Below are 15,526 nucleotides of genomic sequence, written 5' to 3' on the forward strand. Positions count from 1 at the left end.
CCCCATCCCGGATTTCTTGGTTTCCTTGCTACGATTGCGACTAGGCTTTTGAAAACGCAGCCGGCATCGTACGATTTGTCTGCTGTTATTCACGTAAATTCCACGCCCTCTCACGTTTTCCATTTTAAGGCAGACCCGACTCTCACGGGTGACGGCCTGACGGGTCCCTTGGCGGAGCCCAAACAATCTCTGGTCCACCTGTCGGATTTCGAAGTTGAGAGAGTCTTTGCTTCTTCTGAGCCCTATAAATTCCCTTCACCCCCTCATATCTCCCGCCCGACCATATGCACAAGCTCCAAAATTCTTAATTCTCGCGCTCTGTTTCTCACCTTCATTACACATTCACACATTTGAGTTTTAGTGATGGAGTTCGATCAGCTGCCTCGTGCACCAAACTACTCCCTCCTTTCGAAGATGGCAACCAATGATGGCCACGGCGAGAACTCGTCTTACTTCGATGGGTGGAAGGCTTACGATAGCGATCCATTCCATCCTATCGATAACCCAGAGGGAGTCATTCAAATGGGTCTGGCCGAAAACCAGGTAAGAACATATCCAGCAGCAGTCGTCTCGATACCTCGCTGTACGTAATTTCAATCACAATCGCAAAACCAACACCATCCACCCACTTAGTTGCAGAGCATATCCATATTCTCACTTTCTAGGAGTACAAGAAGCACCAAACCACGGTGTTCGGGTTGTATCTTTCGCGCGAAAGAATGACTCACTTTCTTCCGCCACAAAAGCCGCATCACGATCTGCGCTTGAAGAAAGAGGTTGGAATGCTTCGAGAGCTGTGCAAGGCGCAATCCAACGGTTGACGTCGCAAAAAAATTCAATTATTCTTTCTCGCAAAAGATACAAACCGAATCCCATGGTTGGTGCTTTGGTTACTTATAGTCACTGTTCGGTAATCTCAAATTAATCTTCACTGGGTGTTTTTTATTTATTTATTTACTTTTCAGCTTTGCCTGGATTTGATGCAAGAGTGGATTAAGAAGAACCCGAAGGCCTCCATTTGCACTGAAGCGGGAGTTCCAGAATTCAAAGCGATCGCAAATTTCCAGGATTACCACGGCCTGCCTGAATTCAGAGAGGTAATTAACAAAAGCGCAGCTTATTTATTTCTAGCATAATGATTTGCTTATCTTGTTATGAATAATGTCATCAAGTTTGCAAAGATGTATCAAGTCCTTGCAAAAGGTTTTAGCTTCTGAAGTTTTCAATGGAGTTATCCAGCATAAATACCAGAAGTGGTCTTAAGACTCCTACGCTGATTGAAATCTTGATAGTGATTTAATGGTGGTCTTGTCCGTAAAAGTAAGTAATTGTAGTTGCTTTGCGGATGGAACGCGAAATGGCTAACGATGTGATTTGTCAAAACTTGCAGGCCATTGCCAAGTTCATGGGGAAAGTGAGAGGAGAAGGAATCAATTTTGACCCTGCGAGGATAGTGATGAGCGGTGGAGCTACCGGGGCTGCCGAAATATTGGCCTTTTGTTTGGCTGACCCTGGCGAAGCATTCCTTGTTCCAACGCCATATTATCCAGCGTATGTCGTATAAGCTCCTCTATATATATTTAAGTTTTGATGTCTATCACAAACACGACATAATCCTACTTTTTTTTCTTCTAAATGGAAATCTTCCAAGGCTGATGATATGGTAGATACCAAGACATTCTGGTTTACGAGTCTAATAACAAATGAAAATTCAACAAAAATATTTCTGGTTATCCTTTTTTCTTCTTATATATATGGACGAAAGCGGTATTACTAAAACCTCATTTATATTTAACGTAGCCATATTTGTGGAGAGGTTTGAACATTTTGCAAGTCTATACACTGCATATCTAAAACCTACTCGCAAATGGTATCTTGAAACTCAATCATCTTATATTCATTATTTGCACAACAATATATAAAGCTAAACTTACAATTCATGTATCATGTTCAGATTCGATCGAGACCTCAGGTGGAGAACAGGAATCCAGCTCTTTCCAATTCACTGCGAGAGCACCAATCATTTCAAAATCACCCAGTCCGCACTTGAATCTGCTTATGAGAAAGCCCAGCAGGCGAATATTAGAGTTAAAGGGGTCTTGGTAACCAACCCATCAAATCCACTGGGGACAACCTTGGACAAAAAAACACTAAGAACCTTGGTCAGTTTCATCAATGCCAAGAGGATCCACCTAATCTGCGATGAGATTTTCGCAGGGACCGTGTTCAGCGAGCCCAGATTCGTTGGCGTCTCCGAGATACTCGAAGAGGATCCTAATTGTGACCAAAGCCTCATCCACATCACCTACAGCCTCTCCAAGGTCCTCGGCCTCCCTGGATTCAGGGTTGGCGTGGTCTACTCCTACAATGATACAGTGGTTCGCTGCGCTCGTAGGATGTCGAGCTTTGGACTAGTCTCCTCACAAACACAATACCTGCTTGCCTCCATGCTATCAGATGATGAATTCACAACCGAGTTGATAGCAGAGAGCAGGAGGAGGCTATCGAAGAGGCACGAGATCTTCACTTCTCGGCTTGCGCAGGAGGGAATCCAGTGTTTGGAGAGCAACGCTGGGCTGTTCTGCTGGATGAACTTGAAAATGCTTCTCAAGGAATCCACAGTTGAAGGAGAACTCGAGCTGTGGCGCAGGATAATTGACGATATGAAGCTCAATGTGTCGCCCGGTTCCTCGTTTCATTGCAGTGAACCTGGGTGGTTTAGGGTATGCTTTGCCAACATAGATGACGAGACCATGGAAGTTGCCCTTCAAAGGTTCAAGTCATTTATGCGCCAGGCGAAGAAGAAGAGGTGGCAGAATGGGCTTCGCTTAAGCTTTCCTCGGAGGTTTGAGGGCATGACCACCATGACCCCCATGACCCCAAGCTTATTGTCACCGCACTCTCCTGTTGTTCGAGCCACCACTCCAGCTTAGTAGTATAGCTAGAGGATCCACCCATCAAATCCACTGGGGACAACCTTGGACAAAGAAACACTAAGAACCTTAGTCAGCTTCACCAATGCCAAGAGGATCCACCTAATCCGCAACGAGATCTTTGCTGGGACCGTCTTCAGCGAGCCCAGATTCGTTGGCGTCTCTGAGATACTCAAGGAGGATCCTAACTATGACCGAAGCCTCATCCACATCACCTACAGCCTCTCCAAGGTCCTCGGCCTCCCTGGATTCAGGGTTGGCATGGTGTACTCCTACAATGATACAGTGGTTCGCTGCGCTCGTAGGATGTCGAGCTTTGGATTAGTCTCCTCACAAACACAATACCTGCTTGCCTCCATGCTATCAGATGATGAATTCACATCCGAGTTGATAGCAGAGAGCAGGAGGAGGTTATCGGAGAGGCACGGGATCTTCACTTCTCGGCTTGCGCAGGAGGGAATCCAGTGTTTGGAGAGCAACGCCGGGCTGTTCTGCTGGATGGACTTGAGACTGCTTCTCAAGGAATCCACAGTTGAAGGAGAACTCGAGCTGTAGCGCAGGATAATTGACGATATGAAGCTTAATGTGTTGCCCGGTTCCTCGTTTCATTGCAGTGAACCTGGGTGGTTTAGGGTGTGCTTTGCCAACATGGATGACGAGACCATGGAAGTAGCCCTTCAAAGGTTCAAGTCATTTATGCACCAGGTGAAGCAGGCTGCGGCAAGAGGTGGCAGGCTGGGCTTCGCTTAAGCTTGCCTCGGAGGTTTGAGGGCATGACCACCATGACCCCCATGACCCCAAGCTTAATGTCACCGCACTCTCGTGTTGGTCAAGCCACCACTTCAGCTGAGTAGTATAGCACTCTCCTGTAGATTAGAACCGAAGTACAGGTACTAAATGTTTAAAGCTTACTCAAATATGTATTGTTCTTTCCTCCTTTCCTTTTTTAAGAAAAATTTTATCTTTTTTTTTGAGTAAAAACTACTCAAATATCTATCTTTAAATTCTACATGGAATGTTTTAGAAAATAAGGAGGAAAAGAAATTCCTTAGCTCCCTGATTTCTCTGTAATGGTGAAAAGGATCGTATTGACCTTTGTTTTAAAATCCGTGCTCCTTTTTAAGGCCACTTAGCAATATATTTCTGGGAACTTCCGTTGGACCTTATGACCATTTCACTTTCCAATGATATTTACCCTCAATTGTTCCAAGGCGACTGTTCTAACTTAAATCCTTCAACATGAAATTTTTTTCTGACCCTGAAACTACTCATCATCCTGAACTTATCCCGCATCTATAACGCACTTGAAAAGGACACGTTGGCAAGCTCATCGCTATTGCTGAACATGTGATGATAGTCAAAAAAGTTGTAATCTTATTAGATGCTGTTGTCTTCATAACGTTCAAAACTATACAATGCCATTAATCTTCTTTAAACTTGATGTTGTCATTTGGTTTTGGTTTTGGTTTGGTTTGGTTTGGTTTGGTATTTTCATCAATGCAGTGGGCAGGGTCTACCATAACCCTCACATGGACATGGTCAGATTTTCACCACCACCCAAAAAAAAAGAGCTGAAAAAAAAGAAAGATATTGTCCAAGCTTCTCTGTCATCTTGTTTAGCCTCTCCAATAGTCAATCCTCAACTTCAAATGTCGAGATGCCAACCTTGTGAGATTTTATTTTTTGCTCGTCATTTTGGACATTTCATCTTCTTTTCTCTCTCTCTCTCTCTCTCTCTCTCATAAACACCCCAATCACATGGTACCATGTGAACAACGCCGTGGTGCACCACACCAATCATACACACATTCCCTTGGGCTCCATCCATCATCCTCCCATCTTGGGAGTGTGCAGCCGCATCGCGTTCCAGACATGGGTGCTAGGTTTGGGGCATGACAAAATTGGTATAAGAGCTTAGGTTTAAAATCGTTGAGGATCATTGCAGAATTAGTACCAGAGCCTAAGGTTTAAGATCACTAGGGATTGTGATAGAAATGTATCGAGCCTTGAGGTTATGATCACTCGAGACGTGACAAAAGTTGCAGAAATAAATTCAGTGTTTAAGTGAAAGATCGCTAGACATGTGATACAATATATGTATTAGGTTGGGTATATGATGAGTACAGAAGGACTGGATGATACCGTATCATGTTCATATGTTGTTTAAATGACCTAAAAGTTCAAACTTGATATGGTTGTAGATGTGATCACGCCTATAGTTTTGCTGCTAATTATTAGAATGGAGTTTGTGCATGGATCTGTCATAGTATTGGAGTGAACTAAGAAAGATTTTTCGTAATATTAGAAAGGAATGTCCTTCGAGGTTAAATCTGTATGTGAATTATATTTGGAATTGAAATTGTCAGATATTGTAAATAGGTGTATTTCTGTTGGTCGATTTAATTTTATTTTTAAGGCCATAGAGTATGCGTATCGGTGAAAAATTCTAGCAACTTTTATATTTGGATTGTGCTATTAGATATTTCTCATAATTGTTGGAGTCTATTGGATGTGTTAATTTAAACTCAAGTCTAGATTTATGATTTGAGCAGGGATCTTTTATCATTGTCGATGAAGCCGCTAATAAAATATCATATTGAGTAGAGATGCTTACATGAATTATCATATATAGCATTACTGATAGATATTAAGAATCTTGGTAAAGAAGATTTGGAGGTTAATAAAGTTAATTCTACTCATAGTGATATTGGCTTAAAGACTTATAACCCATTAAATTTGGAGTAAATTCTTTTGAAAAGAAAGGTCGATCTACATTGTCTAATCAAATTGCTTAGGACATCTAGTGTTAATCCACTTTAAATTAAATCTAGATATTTTAGATTCTAAAAAAATTGTGGAGATCATGTAGTGACCTTAAGCTTGATTAATGGCTTGAGGGTTAGTTATGGTAAGTACACTCTACATAAATTGAGGACAAGGCGATCTAGTGGTTTTGCTCTAGTCCTACTCAAAAATTTGAAATTTGGATTTTTTTAGTAATGATACAAAGCTATACTAGTTCGGTTACAAATCGTTTAGCATCCTTAGAGTAATTGATGAGTTAGATGAGAGTGCGTAGCGGAAGTATGATGGTGGAGTACTTTCAAAGTCTGAACCTTAAGTAAGTTAATTTCGAGGATGAAATTATTTTAAGGGGGAGGTGAGTATGTAATAACCCAATTTTTTTTTAGGCTCGTGGGCTGACCCAGAGTGGCCAGGCCCAAGGCCAATGTAGGCAAAGAAGAAGACTCCAATGGAAGTCTTCTTCCTCCCCCGATTCTGGCGGAGTCGAAGACTCTCCAGGAGCAATCCGTGTTTGACTTGAACTCTAGGATCTCGGCTATGTAATTTCCCTCCTCTTCCTTAGTTTTTTTTCTCCGGAGTCGCCAAAGATCACCACCGATTTCAAGCCCTCTTCCCAGTCTTTCTTTTACCATTCGTCGTCAAGAAGGATTGTCGGAGCGCCTCGCGGGATCGAGGTAAGGCTCTTTCTTCTCCTTCTCTTTTTTCTCTATTGTTTTCAGCCTTGTACGTCGTGATTGGAAACGGCAAATCGCCAAAACAAAGGTGCCCTCTTTCAGCCGTTGCTTTGGCCAGGGCTGCGGTCGCCATGGCAGCCATTGAGTGGGGGGCAGGCCACCATGGCCGCCATCCCCCTTAGACCTATGAGGGGGAAGGGAGAAGGAGACGACCGATCGCGAAGAGAGCAGAGAGAGTTTCTCTCTCTTCTTTTCTCTTCTCTCTTTCTCTCTTCTCTCTCTATTATCTTCTCTAGTTTTTCTCTCTTCCTTCTTTTTCTCTCTCTTGGTGTCTCTTTCTAGTTGACCCAAGTAGATGGTAACGGGGTCTTGGGGGGACCTAGTGATGGATCCCTGGTGGATGCCGGTAGGCAATCTAGATTACTAGTTTACTATTTGACTTTCTTTTGATAATCGAGTTTGATTCTGTAGAGGGAGAGTCATCTGCACAAGAAGGTTTTGATCAGAATACTCTGCACCCCACACTACCAGAAAACACGCGTATAGTGAGTAGTGATGGGAAATTAGTGACGGACCGTTATCAGTTACTATTTGTGACGGATTAGTGACCGACAGAAATTTGGTCACCGTGGTGTAAACTTAGTGACCGTTTAGTGACGGACCGGTCACAGAATGCGCGGGTAGGATGGGCGCCAAACCTTAGTGACCATCATAATGACGGGATATCTGTCAGCAATATGATAACCAAAATTGCAACCAGACAGTGACAAATGCAGCCGTTACAAATATAGTAACCCTAGTATTTATAAATTTTTAAAAGATTATTTTTGGCAGTAACAGATTATTGACAAAAATTTCTGTCACCAAATTTAATTTTTAATTCCAAAAATATTAAAAATATTATTTTTGAGTAAACCTAAATTAAAAGAAAAAATAAAAGGAGGAATATCCAAAATGAAACTAAGTGTGCCCGCCGTTCCGCCCAAATTTCTTCGATAATCCAAATTCCAATTGCTCTCTATAAAACTCAAATTTCTTCTTCTCATTTTAAAATCTCATGGTGTCGGCCATGATCCATTTGCACCCCTATTGCAAGTTTCCTGCTTTATAGAATTTTTTTACCATACTTTATAGTTCAAAAATATTTTTGCCTTGCAAGTCCCATCCAATCAGCCTTATAAATAAAAAAAAAATTTGATATGAAATTTGGCTTGCAAACCGATTTAGCCCAAATCACGATTTAGCCCAAATCAGCCTATATACAATTTGGCTTGCAAACCGACTTAAATACCAAAACCCTAACCTTTCCCTTCCCTTCCCTTCCCGTCCCTCGCTGAGAGCAGCCGCCGCCCCCCCCCCCCACTCCCTCGCCCCCCCTCCCTCGCTGAGAGCCGTCGCCGCCCTCCCTCGCTGAGAGCCGTCGCCGCACCCCCTCGCTGAGAGCCGCCGCCGCACCCCCCCTCCCTCGCTGAGAGCCGCCGCTGCCTCCCCTCCCTCGCTGAGAGCCGCCGCCGCCGGCCCCCTTCCCTCGCTGAGAGCCGTCGCCGCCCTCCCTCGCTGAGAGCCGCCGCCGCACCCCCTCGCTGAGAGCCGCCGCCGCACCCCCCCTCCCTCGCTGAGAGCCGCCGCCGCCGGCCCCCCTCCCTCGCTGAGAGCCGCCGCCGCCGCCGCCCCCGCCCCCCCTTTTCCCTCGCTGAGAGCCTGATAGCCGCCTCCTCTCGGTGTCGTCGCCTCTTCAACGACCGGCCGGCGGCTCTTCGCGTCCTTCTCCCCCGGACGGCAACCTCCGCGGCTCCGGTCACCGACTCACAGTCACCGGTAAGAGTTTTCTCCTCCTCCTCCTCCTCTTCAAGCTCGATCCCGGTAGATTTTGCCCAAGCCCGGAGAGAGAAAGAGAGAGAGAGAGAGAGGTGGTGGGGCAGCGAGACAGCTCGGAACAGTGGGAGAGTGGGGAGTGGGGACAGTGGTTTTGTTTTGGGTGGAGACGGGAGACAGAGAAAGAGAGGAGGGATTTTTTTTTTTTTGCTAAAATAGACGAAAGAAACTTTGATATATCTGAGTAGCTGCTTTTATTATGATACTTGGACACATCACTTGGTTGGGTAAATCATGATACGGGCACTGTGTCGAATTTACTGTTGCTAAAATAGACAAAAATAATGTTGTACTTGAGGAGCTCCTTAATATTATGCATTTTTATTCTGACACATTTGTTAGTCCTACCAATGGTTTGCATATATTTAGACTGCTTCACTGATTATTGTTGTAATTTTGAGGGTTGATGGGTTGGGATTATGTAAAGTTCATGGATTTTAATTTTTTCGTCATGTTATTCATTTTTACAATCATTGTTCATCTGCAAGGAATAATGAAAAGTGGTGGAAAGTGGTGTTGCTTCATGGTTGTGAGTTATTTCCAGTGTGCAATCAAGAAGCTGGTCAAAAAGCTTGCTAAGAAGTACCATGCTTCCCTAGCATCAGAGGCGATCATGTATATTCACATTTGTTCTATGTGAAGCAGATAGTATTCCATATGTAAATTTGGATGATTTGACTTGTATTCCTTGTCTTTGTAAAGATTAAATGCTTTTTGAATATTGCTGGTATTAGATGAATGAACAAATAACTTGTAAAGGTTAATTCCTTATGTTCAGCTTTTTGTAAAGATTGAATGCCTTCTTAATGTCAATGATGCTGGGACAAGATTGAATGACTTATTTTTGTCATGCTTATGATAACTTCTCATCTTCATAAATATCATACCAGTTTTTGTTTCTTTTACATTTTTTACGATCTTGCCTTTCGTGTTTTTAATGGTTCGGTTTTTCTTATGTTGTTTTCTTTTTTTATCATCTCTCTAATATTTTCTAGGCTTTCTTATGTTGTTTTATTTTTTTGATTTTTAGAGGAACTATGTCAGTTGATCGTAATTGGATGTACCACCGACTTAGTGAAAATGGTTATACAAGAGCTGAGTTCTGTGATGGAGTTAAAGGGTTCCTTGAGTTTGCATTTACTCAGTTAGAGTATTGTAGTGGTGATAAGATTAGATGCCCTTGTATAAGATGTGACAACCAGAAATTTCTTAACCGTGATACGGTCAATGTTCATCTGTTGAGAAAGGGGTTTACACCGAGATATTCAACATGGTTTGCACATGGGGAGTTACTTGGTGCAGTTGCTCCTGTAAGTACAAGTGCAGTAGAAGCATCCACATCAATGGATGTTGGTTGTGAACATGGTCAGCAATATAGAACCATGGTGATGGAAGCTATGGGTCCAGAAGAGGAACTTCATTTGAGAAGTGCATTTGAAGTTAATCATGAGGAAGAGCCAAACAAGGATGCTGCAGATTTTTATTCTTTGTTGAAAGATGCAGAAGTACCTTTGTGGGAAGGGTGTAAAAAACACTCTAAGTTATCTGCTATTAGTCAATTATTAAATTGCAAGTCTGAATTTAATATGAGTATATCTTGCTATGATCGAATCATGAAAATAGTGAAGAATATGTTGCCGGAAAGTGAGAAGCTGCCCTCTGATTTCTATCAATCAAAGAAGATGCTTCGGAAGTTGGGGTTGGAGTATACAAGTATTGATGTTTGTGAGAATAATTGTATGCTATTCTATAAGAAACAGAGAATTTGATTGAGTGTACTATTTGTGGTCATCCTCGTTATAAACTCAGAAGAAATGATGGTGGTGGTAGAAGAAAAGATGTTCCTTATAGAAGGTTGCGATATCTTCCAATAACACCAAGACTTCAGAGGCTTTTTATGTCAAGCAGAACGGCTGAACTCATGTCATGGCATGTGAAGGGAGGTGATTCAGATGAGATGGTGCATCCTGCTTGTGGGGAGGCTTGGAAGCACTTTGACCGCATTCATCCATCCTTTTCTACCGAGCCTCGTAATGTTAGACTTGGGTTATGTACGGATGGATTTAACCCCTTTAGCCAATCAGCTCGTCCTTATTCTTGTTGGCCAGTTTTCGTAACAGTTTACAATCTTCCACCATCAATATGTATGAAACGACCCTACATTTTTCTAAGTTTAGTCATTTCTGGACCTAAGAGCCCTGGCAAAAGTATTGATGTCTTGCTTAGGCCTTTGATTGATGAACTTAAAATATTATGGGAAGTAGGGGTCACCACTTATGACATCTTTAGAAAAGAGAATTTTCAAATGAAGGCAGTTTTATTATGGACTATCAATGATTTTCCTGCATATGGCATGCTTTCAGGATGGAGTACGCATGGAAAGTTGGCCTGCCCGTATTGTATGGAGAACTCAAAAACATTTACACTACAACATGGTGGGAAGACTTTTTTTTTTGACTGCCATCGTCAATTCTTGCCCATGGACCATGCATACAGATACCAAGTTGATAGTTTCTTCAATGGTAGAATAAAGACAGACCCCCCACCTCGTCGACTGTCTGGTGAGGAGTTGAAAAATAGGATCTCTGCTTTGCCTAATATAACTTTTGGTTTGAAAGCTCCTAAGCACACCATTCCTGGATTCGGTAAAGATCATAATTGGGTGAAAATGAGCATATTTTGGGAGTTGCCCTATTGGCATACACTACTTATTCGACATAATTTAGATGTCATGCATATTGTTCGGAATGTGTTTCTCAATATATTTTACACTTGTATGGATGTAAAAGGGAAGACTAAAGATAATGTGAAAGCAAGGCAAGATTTGGAGTTGTATTGCAAGCGTCCTAAGTTGAGGATTCAATTTGTTAATGGAAAGCTAGTTAAGCCTCCAGCTTCCTATGTATTGTCCAAAGACCAAGCAATGGAGGTCTGCGAGTGGGTGAAAGGGTTAAGACTGCCTGATGGATATGCTTCAAACATATCGAAGTGTGTTAACCTGGATGATTATAAGTTTTACGGGTTAAAAAGTCACGATTGTCATGTTTTCATGCTGATTATGAGGTCAGTCACAAAGCTGTTGCTATCATGCGCCAATTTTTTAATGGTCCGTGGTTGTCATGGAGGGAGGTCCCTACACATGCTAAAGTTGGAATGTGGAACAAATTTGAGGTGATGTAATTAATTTATATTTCTTATCATTAACTTTTGCCCTTAACAAATAGTAAGTCTGATTACTTGCGATCTATATATTGTTAGGAGATACACACAATTCTTCCAGGACAATTGCATCATGTGCATGAAGTTTGGAACAAGCATTGTCAGCGACGATTGACAACCTCATTAGGGAAGGTCAGAAGCCAAAAGCTTCTGGAAGCAAAAGGAGATTTAAACAAAGCCCGTGATAAACCCCCTAATTGGATCTCTAGAGAAAATTGGAATAAGCTAATTGATATTTGGATCTCCCCAAAATGGAAGAAGAAATCAGAAGCCAACAAAAATAATAGAAACACCATGAAGAACGGTAGCATCTCTAAACACTGTGGAGGATCAATCACATTTGTCAATCATGACGAACGATTGGTACATATCTTTATTCAATTAGATTTCTATAATAATTTTTATATTATTGTTCAGTCATCTTAAATTAGCCCATTATATGTTAATGAATTTTTTCTTTTCTCTTTTGTAGAAATTAAAGTTAGGCCGGGAGCCAACAATAGTTGAATCTTTTAATCGGACGCATAAGACAAAGCAAGGCATGGGAGGATATGTAGATAAGAGAAGTGAAGCTGTCATGGTAAGTATAATTTTTTTATGATTCATAAATATTATTGAGCTTGCTCATGTTTATCTCTTGTTTGATCCACCATAATGTTTTTCTCTTCTTTTAAATCAACTGGCAGGCAAAGTATTCAGCTGAATACTCCAAAAAATATGGTGATGCCTCCACCTCAGATGCTCCTCCACGTGATTATGACTTGTGGTTTGAGGCAACTGGTGTCCCAACTCATGGCCATGTCTATGGCTTTAGTCCCCTAGAGGATCTCACTGGAATTATTGGGCAATCATCATCTGCTTCCACCTCTACAAGTCAAGCTCCAGAGCTGTACACTCATGAAGACCTTCTACGTATTCTTGAGCAGGAAAAGAAAAAATGGCAAGAGGAGGTTCTTCAAAAGATGAGAGAAGAGATTGGCTTTGGACCAAGGCATGCAAATCGGGGGAGTAATGGTGATTCTGGTTCTGCTGATCATGCTTCATTATAATTGTTTTTGCCTTAGATGATAGGTCTTTGCATTCCTAGGAGGAATGAAATCTCTGTTGATCTTTATGACATATTTTTAGACTTTGATTTTGATGGATTCAGGACATGTTGATGCCAATTTTGAATGACATTTAAAATGACTTTTGCGTAATGTTGAATGCCTTTGCTATTAATGATATTATTGTTATTATTATTATGTGCCAATCAATGTACCAAATGTACCAGGTTATTAGATTGTGATCGGTGACCAAATTTTGGTTACTAAATTGTTTACCAACTATTGTGACGAGCAGTCATAAACTTAGTGACAGGATTTTGGTCAATAAAAATTGATTTTGCTCAGCGCGTTTGTAACCAATTAGTGACCGTAAACTTATCACTAGGTCAGTGACGGGATTAATGACAAATGTAGTGACAAAATGTGTGACCATGTCTGTGACGACTAAATCTGTCACTAAAGGTCGTGACAGATTAGTGACCAAACTTGTGACCGCATTCTGTGACAAAATCAGTGACCAAGTTGCCTTCGTCACTAACTCCGCAACTGGATAGTGATGGGAAATACATAATTTCTTAAATATTTAATTCTTGAATTTGTAACGGCTTAGTGACGGCGGTTCTGTCACGGAGGTTAGTGACGGGAATCGCCGCCGTCACGGAGAATTTAGCGACGCGTGTTTTTGTAACGAAGTCAGTGACGGGAGCTCCGGTCACAAATTCCATATTAGTAACCGGAAACACGGTATAGTGACGGGAATCTCCGTCACTATACGCGTGTTTTCTGGTAGTGCCAGCTCGTAGACCCTAAAGAGGGTCAGTGATCATTGTGTTTAGTCAGTTTTTGGTAAAGATAAGAATTTTTTGTAGGCGATGATCAGATATACATACATACATACATACATACATACATACATACATACATACATACATACATACATATATATATATATATATGTTTATTGGTTTGTACCACTAGATTTGTATCGTAAAATTTATATCGATAAATTTGGTTTGGCATATGATAATATGCTTTATATGATTTTCAGTTCAAATATATTCGTATGGTTATTATACGCATCAGATATTGGAACATGGTTATATGAACAAAGATACCTTAAATTTGAAAAAAAATTTATTGTATATGTGATAATTGATTTGACAAGAGTAACAGGTAAATTAGACGGATAAGAAATAGTTTGGACTAATCTCGTCATAATGCCCATGGGCTGACACAAGAAAAGCAACAACGAGCTATAATGTGGGTCGAAAAGCTACCACAGGCTATAATGTGGGTCGGATAGCCACCATGGGCTATAACGTGATACAATATCAGTCTTGGACTAAGTCTTGATCTTGGTTAGTTCAAAGCTAAAAAAAAATTGATAAGAAATAATGAGAAATGGATAACATGACATAAGAAATTATTATTGAGCAATTGGTTATATATATATATATATATATATATATATATATATATATATATATATATATATATATATATATATATATGCTTCTTTGAAAAGCTGATTATGAAAACTTATGTACATGTTATTGATGAGTTTTCTGAGTATTGATACAATATTTATTTATTTAGTATTGTTAATTGATTATTTTTATATTACTTATGGTGTAGCAATTTGAGATTCTTACTGAAATGTAAAGCTCATAACTCTCTTCCTCTTCTTACTTTTTCAGAGTTGCATGTTGCATAGTATATGGCTATGGTTGAGATCATAGGTGGAAGGGGTAACTAGATAGAGCATCACTGATACTGGTTGGTTGATCAAATTTTATAATTGGGCCAACTTTGTTATTCGATATAAATTGAGATCATTATTGATTATGGATATTGAAGTTGTATTAAATTTTTAGGCCTAGCATATTCTATAGAGCTCTGCTCTAGGAAGTGTACGGCCGTATCACGTTCCGGACCCGGATGCTAGATTTTAGGCATGACAGAATGGTATCAGAGCTTTGGTTTAAGATCATTGGAGATCGTAACAGAATTAGTATCAGAGCCTAAGGTTTAAGATAACTAGAAACTGCGACAAAAATATATCGGGTCTTGAGTTTATGATCACTTGGGATATGATAAAAGTTGCAAAAATAAATTCAGTGCTTAGGTGTAAGATCGCTAGACATGTGATAAAATGTATGTATTGGGTTGGGTATATGATGAGAACAAAAGGAAGGTTAACCATAGCATACCGATTTACGTCTTATGCTCATATGTTGTTTAAATGACCTAAAAGTTCAAACTTGATATATGATTGTCAAGTTCGACTTTGATTGGGGAAGTCTGTCTTTTTGTCAGTAGCTTTAGGTTGTTTTGATTAATGATTTAGATGATCTTGATCGTTCAAAGAGTGAAGAAGAAGTTCCACACTACAAAAGCAAATGTTATAGGAGAAAAATCAATTGATTTTCTGAGTTTACTTCCTTTGAAATACATAACTCAATGTCCTTTATTTGTTAAATGTATTGAACACTCTATATATGGAGACTAGAGACCTACCATTGAGCCTAATGACTTACTATTTGTAGATTTTCCCAAGTTATTTAGATATCTTATGTTGCTATGTGTGTTAAGACAATTTAGGAGTAATGTAATCAAGCCAGAGATCTACATACGGTTTATCTTCTAAAGAATTTAAGAGATCGTTGTTGGGCAGGCCACCTTAGCAAATTGTTGACCCATGTATTAATTATTTTAGCTAGTAATGTCTCCAAGTGCTCTATTTGGTCGGTGCAAGATCATCTGCCTAACTAATTTTCTATCATTGTTCTTTTATTTATTGATTACACTTGGGCCCAATTTCAATATGTGACAATATTATTTTTCTACTTTATACCAGGGCATCCATATCTGCAATCTAAAATAATTTTCTATAACTTCAGATAATAAACTTTTCTGTCATACCATGGTGTAGAGAATAGCAGACTCATTTGAGACAATACTTTTGACTTTTTAC

At 40.4% G+C, this 15,526-nt stretch overlaps 2 protein-coding genes and 1 pseudogene across 3 annotated transcripts; all 3 read left to right on the forward strand.

The window, feature by feature from the left end:
• The first annotated feature begins 277 nt into the window (after window positions 1-277).
• On the forward strand, window positions 278-2,981 carry LOC103699314 (1-aminocyclopropane-1-carboxylate synthase-like). 2 transcript variants are annotated; one of them, XM_008781347.3, is made up of 4 exons: window positions 278-543; window positions 966-1,097; window positions 1,391-1,551; window positions 1,955-2,981. In XM_008781347.3, the coding sequence occupies exons 1-4, from the start codon at window positions 364-366 to the stop codon at window positions 2,931-2,933; spliced, it is 1,452 nt and encodes a 483-aa protein (XP_008779569.1). In that variant the 5' UTR covers window positions 278-363; the 3' UTR covers window positions 2,934-2,981. The 2 variants fall into 2 exon arrangements, with proteins under 2 accessions (XP_008779569.1, XP_026657629.1); XM_026801828.2 differs by having other exon boundaries at window positions 407-877.
• On the forward strand, window positions 2,955-3,993 carry LOC103697218 (annotated as a pseudogene).
• A 7,353-nt stretch (window positions 3,994-11,346) lies between these two features.
• Window positions 11,347-12,677, forward strand: LOC103699002. The gene is made up of 4 exons (XM_039118701.1): window positions 11,347-11,458; window positions 11,546-11,869; window positions 11,979-12,086; window positions 12,193-12,677. The coding sequence occupies exons 1-4, from the start codon at window positions 11,375-11,377 to the stop codon at window positions 12,553-12,555; spliced, it is 879 nt and encodes a 292-aa protein (XP_038974629.1). The 5' UTR covers window positions 11,347-11,374; the 3' UTR covers window positions 12,556-12,677.
• Window positions 12,678-15,526: the final 2,849 nt, after the last annotated feature.

The sequence above is a fragment of the Phoenix dactylifera genome, unplaced genomic scaffold (genome assembly GCF_009389715.1).
Source record: "Phoenix dactylifera cultivar Barhee BC4 unplaced genomic scaffold, palm_55x_up_171113_PBpolish2nd_filt_p 000397F, whole genome shotgun sequence".
Classification (NCBI taxonomy): Eukaryota; Viridiplantae; Streptophyta; class Magnoliopsida; order Arecales; family Arecaceae; genus Phoenix; species Phoenix dactylifera.